This window comes from Numida meleagris, chromosome 1, assembly GCF_002078875.1.
Source record: "Numida meleagris isolate 19003 breed g44 Domestic line chromosome 1, NumMel1.0, whole genome shotgun sequence".
Lineage (NCBI taxonomy): Eukaryota > Metazoa > Chordata > Aves > Galliformes > Numididae > Numida > Numida meleagris.
In genome coordinates, this window is record NC_034409.1 from 115,900,996 (window position 1) to 115,912,076 (window position 11,081).

Below are 11,081 nucleotides of genomic sequence, written 5' to 3' on the forward strand. Positions count from 1 at the left end.
GTGCAGTTGCATGGAACTTGTGAGCTCAGGCACAGCTCTGCACTAGTTTGGCTGCAATGTTCTTGGCTTAAAGCCAGCCCTGATCAGCCAGGCAGAGTAAGCTCACGTCTTTCTGTGCCCTTTTTTAAGTGCTAGGACACTGCTAGACATAGAAACGTTACCTTCCCCAACAGACACAGCCAGCTGGTTACTTACCTTCTTCCCCAGACATACTAGACTGACCAGCTACCCACGTAAGAAGCTGATGAGGACTGCTGGCTATTTCAGATTACCTGCAGTCCTTCACGGCATGCTTTGCACTGCTGAGGCAAATCTAAATTAGGAGGATCTATCAAACACATAACTCCAAAACTGGTATTCCTCTCCACCCCTAACCTTTTTGCCCTAAAAGTATACCAAGATCCATTTACCTAAGCGTTATTAACATTTGTCTCTATTTAAAAGTTGATTTCAGAAAAGCTATTTTAGCAATTACAGCGGACTGGGCCATTTAGGAACGCACACACTTGGAAACCCACCAAAATAACTTCCAGAGTAACTGTCAAGCTTAAAAGGACACATCTAAATCCACATTTTGTAGTTTTGTTTTTTCCTTTTGACAGGGTCTGGGGGGAGGAAGGGGGAGCGTCACATGAGAATAATAGGTGCCTCTATAAACCTAGAATGACATACTAACATTAAACAAGGTCTAAAGTTGATTACAATAAACACATTTATGGCCAGTCATTCTTTTGCAAAGGACTCAAGATTGCACAAGAATCTCGGGAAATGCAATTTGCAAGAACAAAATGAAATGAACAATATTCAAGAAGAGTCTCTAGAGAGAAAATGAACAGAACAAAGCAAGAAAGCAGCACAGACAGTCTGTGCTCTCAGATTATGACACAGAGGTCCCAAGCCCATGATGACACTGTAACCTCTCACATAGTTGTGGCAGCTACAAAGATAGCCACAAGCTTGACAGAAAGTACATCACAAATGGGGGTGGAGATACTGCTTTAAGTATTGTTTTCTGATTAGCTTCACAGGGTTTTAGTATTAATAAGCTAATTTAAATAGCCAAATGGTCTTTTATAGAATTTAAATGAATTAACCTGAGAAACTTAAAATATAAAAATTCATGGTGTTATTTCACTGGAAAAGAACAGAGACCCTACAATCTGGTCATATACACATGTGCATTCCATACAACCCATACTCTGTCTGACCCAGTAAGAAAAAAACCTGCTAAACTGAATGTTAATATACATTGCTATGAACTGTGTTTGAAGAGACTTCGGCCATCAAGAAATGTAAAGCTTCTCTCCCCTTACTCACCAGGATTTTGCAAAAAAGAAAAATTAAACCAACATAATCAATACATAACAAAAGGCATTAAGACCATATTACAGTTTTGTATTGTCAGAAATTAAAAATAAAATCTAAAAATAAATCTGCACTACAGTAAGTACAAATTCCTTTTTTTACCAGAAATGTACATCAGACAACAAGATCCCAGACTGCCACTCAAAAGTTCCCTTAGGGCTTACTCTTCTTTAAAACTTGTTAAAAGTTTGTTCATGTTTTTGTAACACAAGCACTACATTTATGTAGCTTACCTATATACCTATATGTATATATTTTTAAAATGCAAGATCAGTCAGCTCATAGAAGCTACCTAAAACCAGAATTTCTTCTTCCCATCAAGCAATCAGACTAGGTAAACATAACTGAGCTGCACCTTTACTACCGCACTGTGCCTGGAATATTTGCTCCCATGAGAACTTGCATTCAATGCCATCAAAACTCTTTTGGATAACCTGGGCAGCAGGAACGTAGCTCCTGATACAGTGCTACATATCAGAGCACCAAGTGACCACGCATTCCATGCCTAGCACATCACAATTGTTGCCCCCAACATCTGCCGTCAGGGCATTTGTTGGCAATTTCTCCCCAGAGTCTCCGAGGTCTCTGCTGGAACCTGAAATTATCTAGAGCCACCTACACCCAGGGTTGGACAGGTTAAGTAACTGCACTGTTTTTGACCTATTGGATTAGACCGCTGTTATCTTCCTACTCAAGTTTCCTCGGTAAACACACGTGCCAAAGAGAAAGTTAGTGGAGATGTAAACAGGCTGCAAGGCTTATTAAGATCAAGCTGATGGTTTTAGCAAGACACAGTATCAGCTACTAATCTTATGAACTCATGAAAACATCCTACGGTGATTATAGGAGCCTAAACCATAGTTGTTTTTTTTCCTTCTTCTTCTTCAGAGGTTTTAAATGACAGATCATATAGCTTCCTGTCAGTTGTAATATATGACTACACTAAAACATACAGTGTAAGCACACACAGGGTTCCACAGGCACATGCAGTGACAGCAGCTGGGAGCACATCCAGAGAACAGCACTGGCCAGGTTCTCACTGACTCCCCCTGTTTTGCACACTTCAGCTATCAGAAATCGGGCTTAGAATGAAGAAGCAGGACTACATCCTCCTAGAGAATCCAGAGACATTTTTCAAACCACAAAGTGACACAAATATCACGTGGTTAAAAAAAAAAAAAATTACTGAAGTTGGACTCCATCTCCAGAGGTCCTTTCCAACCCCTATAACTCTGTGATTCTGTGATTATGAAAAGACTGCCACACAAGAGGTGTACACCAGTCCTGCAGAAACAACTTAGAATGGTGGAAATCCTCACCAAGAAGTTATATTTTCCCAGAATACACAAGTCATTAGGATAAAAACTGACATCTCTACAGCCCTCTAGTCACAACTCAAATGCCTCACAAATATTAATGTTTCCTCAGCAATAATCTGCAAATTGAACATTCAGTCAGATCAGGGTGAAATAAATTATTTATGCCAGGACTAAAATAGTCATACTCTTATGTTTCAGGCTGTTGTTTGTGCCAGTGCAGAAAGACATTGCGTGAGGAGCACAAATGCTAGGCATGGCAGGCACAGCAGCAAAGGCAAACGTGGGGATGCAAAGTCAGATTTGCGAGGAGGAAAGCACAAGTTCTAGTCAGGTTATCATTCTTATGTCACACAGGACAAGGTGGGGTGTTGGGTCTTGTTTTAATGGCAGAACACCCTTTGTGCGGAGACATGGCAATAAGAACACTCCCACTGCTGGCTCTTTGTACTTGCAGCCTTCTTTCACTATCGCTACTGCCATAAATGTGCAACTGTTTCCACTTTTAATTGCTTTCAGGCTTAACGCCTCCTTTCTGTCTCCTTGAGTCTTTAATCTAACACTGGAATGAAGGAGCACTATATTAAGCCTCGTGGTGTTATGCATGACCTTTCTATTTACTTCAGCAGCAACATTTACAGTATGATAAAATGTAAACAGCGCTCGTGTCAGAAGAGGGAGCCAATAACCTCTGACCCAGATACGAGAAACGCATTGTTACCTAGATCAGAACCAGCTCTCCAACAGCAACACAAGGCACGCCCGGGTCTCCTCTCAACAGAAAAACGCTACCTGCCCATCAGCAGCGCTTCCTAAAGCAGGAGTTTTCCTCGAGCGGGTCTCCTGCACGAGGGCTGTCACAGCTCGTGCTTCAGCTTTGGGTAAACCAATGCCCGCACAGGGGGAATACAATTTTCACATCCAAGCTCAGCGATGGATTGGCATCCCGTGTGAGAAGCACTCCCCCCCGACCCTCTCTCTCCCAGCTCCGCGGCACAGCCCCGCAGCGCCTCCCGCCCCGCGCCGTGACGGAGCACCCCAAGGCCTCCACAGCGCCGGGCGAGGACGCGGGGCCCAGGCCTCTCCCCGGGCGGGCCCTGGCCAGGGCGGACGGGCCCTCAGGCGACCCCGGCCCTCTCGCCCCTCCCGCCTCGGCCGGGGCCCGCCGAGCGCCGGCGAGCCACTCACCGAAGTCGAGGAACTGCTTGATGGAGAGCGGCGAGGGGGAGAAGCGCGAGTAGTACTCGATCTGCTTGGGGATGGGGCTCTTCAGCAGCACCCCGCACAGCCGCATGACGCAACGCTAGCGCGCTGAGGCGGCGGCACAGCCACCCGCGCTCATGCCACGGAGCGGCCGGCCCGGCGGAGCCCGTCGCGCTCTGCGGCCCAGCCCTGCCCGGCCAGGCTCGGCCCGGCGGGAGGGGCGAGCGGAGGGAGTCCTCCGCCCCCTCCGCCCCGCCCCACTGCGCAGGCGCGCAGGCGCCAACTCCGCCCCGCAGCGCGGCGCATGCGTACAGCCCCAAACCCAACGGTCGGGGCGCGTGGTGCGCATGCGTAGAGCAGAAGAAGGGGGGTGTCGGTGGGTGAGGCGAAGCGCGGGCTGATCCGCGGACGTGCTGAGCGGGGGGCGGGAGTTTGTGGGTCGTCCTGTGTGAAGCCGGGAGTTGGGTTCCGTGATCATTGTGGCTGTCTTCCAACTCAAGATATATGGTTCTAAAAATAGCAGACAAAGCCTTGTGCCTGCCGTGCTGTGTTCCCTCAATTCTCAGCGCAGCTTGCTTGCGCTCCGCAAAATTCAATTACAAATGTCTGGGTGGCATTTAGGATTTATTTCCTGCAGTTCAACTTGTTTTGACCAGTCTGAAATGTTACATGTATGGTTAGCTTCAGCTTCAAGTTTAGCCTCTGCAATAGTATTCAATGGGATTTACAGCCAGCAACGGCAAAAGAAAAACATTCTTTGTTTTGTGTAGTAGAGCAAGTTTTGAGAAATTTGAAAGAATTCAAAGTAGGAGACTTGAATACATTGGGTATTAGGAAAAATTTCTTCTCGTCAAGCATGGTGAGGCATTGGAGCAGGCTGCCCAGGGAGGTGGTGGAGTCACCGTCCCTGGAGGTGTTCAAGAAACGTGGAGATGTGGCATGTGGGTAGATGGTTAGTGGGTATAGTGTGATGGGCTGACAGCTGGACTAGGTGGTCTTAGAGGGCTTTCTGACCTTAATAATTCTGCGATTCTACTATTCTGTGACTAGACCACATTGCACTACCAGTCCCTTAGAGCTCTATATTCCTTATGAAGAGAACTCACACCCAGCGTCTGTCAAATTTCAACTCTCTGGTAGTACTCATGATTCCTGCAAAGTCAACTTTAAGCTGAGAAGGTGCCTGAATAAAAATAAAGATAATTTTGATTGCTAAATCCAGAAGTGTGTTCAAGGAATTTGAGAGCTGCAATGTACCAACAAATGTTACTTTTGCTATCATTATTTTAGATACATTTGTGACAATTTCATGAAATGACAAGTCACAAATTCCTTTATTTTTTTCTCCAGTGAGCTCAATACAAACTTCAGCCCGTATGAGATATTACTTTAATTTCATAACTGAATCCCAAGAGAAACAGGGACTCTTCAGTTACTGAATGTCTCTCTCCAACCTTCCTATCATGGCTGTCCTTACAGAATTTGAGACTGAGAAATCCTGACCTAATGTACAAAAAGATTTCTAATAGCTGGAAAATGTTTTAAGATCACTTGAATTGCAGGTTATCGGAATGACTGCCTTGAAGAAACATGTCATGTAATAAGGCTGACAAAATGAAATATCTTCTGTAATTTTGGAACTCTTTTGGCAGATGACAAAAACTGTTTTTAAATTTTTGCTGTATACACACTATTCAGGATTTGATTTTGATTTGTCTACAGCTTAACTTTGAAATTAGTTGGAGAATCATGTGATAACAAGTACTATCTTTTTGCATTATAGACAATGTTTCCCCAAATTACCACGAACATTAGCAGCTGCAAAGGATGATACGCTGTCAAAATTTAAGCCACTTGATTGTGTATTACTTTTCACATTTTTAAGTAATACTTGTGTTATTTCACTTCTGCCTTGAAAACATCAAAGACAAGGGTTACTTACTGAGTTTTCTTTTAAATGCAAAATATTTTTTTCTATATAAATGATGTCACAACATCACTTTGTTGGAATTTTTTTAAACCCACATTAACTAACCCATGTAAAATGTGGAATTGTTTTTTCCTGTGTTGATGCAGACTGAAAACTGTCATGAAGATATAGGCAAAGTCACTGGACAGAAGAGCTATGCTATTCTCACCAAATGGACTCTCAGCGGTGCCTGTTTACAGTAGAGAATCTGATCACTTAACCAACAGATTGAATTATCTGAAAACTCTTCTCACACACACAGTCGAGGCAAATACAGCTGACAAACTCATCCGGCAACTCTACCTAATCTCCTGCGTATGAAGACTGCAGGACTTGCCTGTGTGAATGTAAAACATACGCAGATAAACCTGTGATTCTTTTGCTAATGCAAGGCAGCAGTAAGCATATAAACGTAGTTCTTAAATAATCTGCCCAAACAAAGAGAAATTGGCCATAAACTCTGTTAAGTAGAAAACATCACCAAGATCAATAGATGTAAAGTATAAACTCATGATTTTGTCTCCTCAAGAAACTTTGCGTGTAATGAAACATCTGAGTAGTGAGCAATGACCCTGCAAGGCACTATAGTGAACTGGAAGAGAAGGAAAGAGATTTTATTTGGCAACTGGCTTGTTGCTTTGCCTCATAGAATCACCAGCATTCCTGCTCAAATTGAGATATCTCTCTGCAGTACATAATGAGGTAATCAGAAGTCTCTAATATCATTTAGAAAGTAATGATGTAATGTAACGGCTCGTAAATAGAGTTTGATTTAATAGCTATCATACTGTGAGGAAAGAATTGGAGTAACTAGAGGAAAACTTGTATGGCACTGATACCATATTGTTTGCATCACTGGCTTTCACATATACTCGAGTTTTAGAAAATGAAGGAAGTAATGGAAATGATGCAAATATACTTTGAGCAGAAATGAGAAGCCAGGGCTCATCTTTAAGGTGAGGAGATAGCAGTTTAAAATTCACCATAGCTATTTATTAAAACATTCATAATGTGTTGGTCAAAATAAACTCCTACAATCATCTTACCTGGAGCTTTGTTTCCTGAATGGTCATTGGAGCCAATATCTGTGAACACGAAGAGGGGTAGGATCTTATTGCAAACCATGATTGGTCCAAAATAATTTTCAAGCTAACACTTTCAAAGATATCTTAAATCTTCGGGAAAAAAAAAAGTAAAAAATAAAGCTTTCTTTAATGATTTCACTATTTTGCTTTTTTTGTCAGTTGTTCATTTTCTAGACTATTTCCTAGCTCAAACACATGGATGTATTTTCTGTGTGAAAAAAAATTCCCTGCCATAACTTGTGCTCAGAAAATGGCCTGGGGCCATACTTAAAGCCAGCACCCCTGGGTCCAGCAGTGTACAGAAATCCTGAGAAACCTGAGCATAATGCTCACATGGGTGCCTAGCAGGGCCAGCTTTGCTAGAATTCCTTCCCTTAGATTCTCAGTGGTTGGTTTTCACTAGTCCTCTAGCATTTCCATATTAGTGCTGGAGGGGAAGAGGCCAGAAATACTCCCTTGCCAAAACCTGAGATTCTTTGCTTTGCTTCCCCCTGCCCCTGCCCACTTCTGGGAGGTCCCACTGGCTCCAGTGAGTGCCTTTACAGAGCAGCCCATGGCTCCCCTAGTGTAGTGTGCATGGAGGAGCCACTGCTGCTTAGTCTCTACATAAGTCAGTAGTGTTGGTACATGAATTCAGCAGAGCCACGAGGATGGAGAAGGAACTTTTGTATGACTAGTAGTGAGAAAATTTGGCTACTAGAAATGAAAAGTCTCCCTAGATTTGAGTTTTGATAGTGTTTGTCAACAGAGAATCACTCTTTTTCTGATATAAATTTGTTGCAAATTTTCATCTAGTTCAGAAGTCATGTTTGTGTTATATTTTCAGATCTTGTTCTTTCACGGCCTTTCTGTTACATGTGCTTCCATTTTCTGTGAGCAAGATTTTGCTGGTAAAATTTTGTCCAGTTAAGATTTATTCTCAGTGAACATTTTGGATTGTTAAAACACCAGAGCCATAATCTCCTTAACTAGGCTTGTTTTTCTTCACTGCAGAACACTCGCTAGCTGCAGGGGATTCACATAATGAACTTCTTTGTATATGTGTCAGAGGAGGAGAAGAGGAATGTTAAACTGTAAACTAAGAAAACATGGTTAAGTGTTTTCTAGACATTGACTTCATGGAATTCACAGTTGTTTTTTAACAACAACAAAAAAGGAAGCTATGTTGCAGTTATTGTACCCCTATATCTTAAAGTTCAGAAGCACTCACCAAGAATAATACAGTTGAAACACTAACAATAACAGTAACAAATAACAGTTATTTGGGGGAAATTCACGCAGAGAATTACAGTCCCAAAGCACATTTTACAAAATGACAAAAAAAAAGCCAACGCAGAATGGGAAAAACTGGTATAGTAGTATGATGTTTCATACAAATTACTTCTGTTTGTAGTACTAATTTTTCACAGTAACACTGCTGTGTTTTCCTACTTGTCATTATGTGCTTTCAAAGGCAGATTAAAGCAATGGGTCATGTACAGCTGTGCTGGAAACACACTGAGTTAGAAGGGGATAAGGGTTTTTGATGAAACGTTCCTAAACTTGAAAAGAAACTTGTTTTCATTTGTAATACTTCATCTCTTCCTGGTATTTTTGCACTCAGATGGTAAGCTTCGATAATGGTCAGAAGGTAGATAACACTCAATGCATGACTTTAAAGCCAATATAGTCACTACATCTGGGATCACACACGTGGAAGTAGATTCTATCACTGCCATTGTCTACCTTTTCAGCCATTCTTGTCTGTTACTCGCCAAGCTTCTTTACCAGGCTTTTTTCTGCAAGCAAAAGCTGGTTGTCATTGCATTTAGAATTCTGCACCCCAGTTAGCTGACGAGCAGAGCTCAGCAATCTTAGAAAAAAGAAACATCAGGGACTATCAAAATTATATTCAGCGAATCTAAGAGTCTGGAGTTTTGAAAATTCTTGTTTCTCTTTGTAAATAAGAATACTTAGATAATAAAAAGCCTTGCAAAAGCATTTATAATTAATTGGCTTGGAAGAACGAAGTCTTTTTAGACCACAAACTCTGTGTCTCTCTTAATTATCTAGTCATACACAGTAATTTGTTTGGAGTACATAAGGCTGGCTGCCATTGTGTGGTGACGTGAGCTCTCTCAGATGACATCTGTTTGTTCAATATCCATGATCAAGCTACATTATTCTATAACAGTTCTTAAAAATTTCATCTCTGGGGTAAACAAATAGGTGATTTTCTTTTGAAATTGTTCAGGAGATGCAGGAAAGAAAACCCTTGCCACTAGGTAACTGAGAGTAAATACAGAGAAGAACAGTTTACCAGCTTCTCTCTGTCAGTGAGGAAAGCTCACTTTATGAGTTTAGCTACTCTTACCTAACGCTATAACATTAGTCACACTTTTTCCTTTAGTTTCATGGATGTTTCTTTCTTTTCCTTCCCCCATTAGAGTTTCACATTGCCCTTTTCTCCAGTGCATTTTAGGGGAAGGAGAGCAGGGCGCCTGGCAGGAGCCACGATCTGTGGTTGTCCAAGTGGCTGTCAGTGCTCCACGATGTGAACAGTGTTCTGAACCCCTTAGGAGAACAGTCAGAAGGATGGAAAGTCACATTTTAACCAAACATTTGTGAGAAGGAAGCAATGCTTTAACCCTAGAAACTGCCTAGAAGGAATATCTTTCCTGTCACAGTATTTTGTGCTGTAAGGGCAACCCCTGAAACATGTGAGTTAGAACTATGATCACGTGGTAGAGAACTGTACCAATACAACCTCTTCCCCATAAGAATATGTTTTACTGCTACTTCTACCATTCAAATGTATAAAACCAACACAACCCTGCATTTAAAACATATGGAAAACTGAATCTAACCAGTACATTTATTCCAAGGATTTGCATTTAATCTTCTCTTCCAGAAACAGCTTGCACAAACACTATCTGGGTAAGAGTCACTAGATTAACATGAGAAATACACCTTTGTGTTTTGTACTAATATCCTAGATGCATTAAATTAGAATTGTCAGCCTCTTAGTTTGGCATTAACAGGAGGACAATGCCTCTAACATAAATTCTGTTTCTTGTTTCTTTTTTCTTGCAGTCACTCACCACCTTGTTGGGTAATCTCCTAGAGGGAAGTTCAGACATTTCGTTCAGACTGAGTTGATGTAACCATATACTGGCATACCTTATCATTGGGGAAAATCATCTCAGCATCTTTCTATTTGCAGAAATTGAAGCTTTTAGAGGCCTTGCAAGGAAAAAGCTAAAAAGGTGCTAGATCTTGCTACATGAAATTTGCCGTGTTCAGCAGCAGAAGAAGATCTTATGTCCTTTGAAGTAATACGTCTGCAATTTACGGAAGTAGATTTGAGTTGCCTTGGCTCTGAATGTTCTCAGCTGGAGAATAAAGTACTTTCATTTTGCACAGAACATTTGTTTTCCACACACTCAGTTCTTCAGAAAGAAAATCAGTTTTGTCTGAAAATTGCCATAATCTCATCAGAGGTTGTCGCCATCTATGCACACCCATTGCTTGACACCCTATCAAGTAGGCTTCTGGAGGACTGGAGAAGCAAGTTTCCCAGGCTTTTCATGCCCCAGCCTCCACAGCTCTGCCATATGGACTGTCCTGAAACTGGGGCTATCTGGTTTTGCTGCAACACCTGAAGTGAGAATGGCAGATGACAGGAAAAGCCATGGTTTTTATAGGAACTTCAAAATATTCTTGTTTGAAAATCCACCCATTTCATGGGATTCTTTAAACAAAATAGTATAGAAGTTCAGCTCCAGATACACAGGAAATAAGTGTTTGTCATAGCGGAACTTTCTGAATGTTAAAAATCTTCCAGAGCATAATTCCTGTTCCTGAGCTGAACTTTCCAGAGGCAGTAGCTCTGAGCCATGAGACAAATAAATAAATATAAAATTCTAAATGCCTTTGTAATGAATTGTCAGCCATTTTCAGAAAGAGAGAAAGACAGAAAGAGAGAATCACAGAATAATTTGGGTTGAAAGGGACCTTTAAGACCGTCTTGTTTCAACCCCTCTGCTATAGGCAGGGACACCTCTCTGCCTATGGGAAGGAAAAACACATTTTCCGGTTACTTCCTCTCCCAGATCTTGGCAGTAGAAAGTGGGATGAGAGGAGTCCTTGTTCCAGCAGCAGCTC

The 11,081-nt window shown here is 41.9% G+C and overlaps 1 protein-coding gene and 1 long non-coding RNA gene across 3 annotated transcripts in view; one reads left to right on the forward strand and one right to left on the reverse strand.

The window, feature by feature from the left end:
* Positions 1 to 4,126, reverse strand: part of PDK3 (pyruvate dehydrogenase kinase 3) — a 55,981-nt gene extending 51,855 nt beyond the window's left edge. The window contains exon 1 of one of the 2 annotated variants that reach the window (XM_021408441.1): positions 3,870 to 4,126. In XM_021408441.1, the coding sequence (XP_021264116.1) occupies positions 3,870 to 3,975 (106 nt within the window). In that variant the 5' untranslated portion in view covers positions 3,976 to 4,126. Of the gene's footprint in view, positions 1 to 1,720; positions 1,801 to 3,869 lie in introns of those variants that run through there. The other variant, XM_021408448.1, reaches the window with a different exon arrangement.
* Positions 1,806 to 10,826, forward strand: LOC110404330. Its single transcript, XR_002442158.1, has 3 exons — positions 1,806 to 2,000; positions 5,961 to 6,555; positions 10,011 to 10,826. It is a non-coding gene; the product is annotated as an uncharacterized LOC110404330 (long non-coding RNA).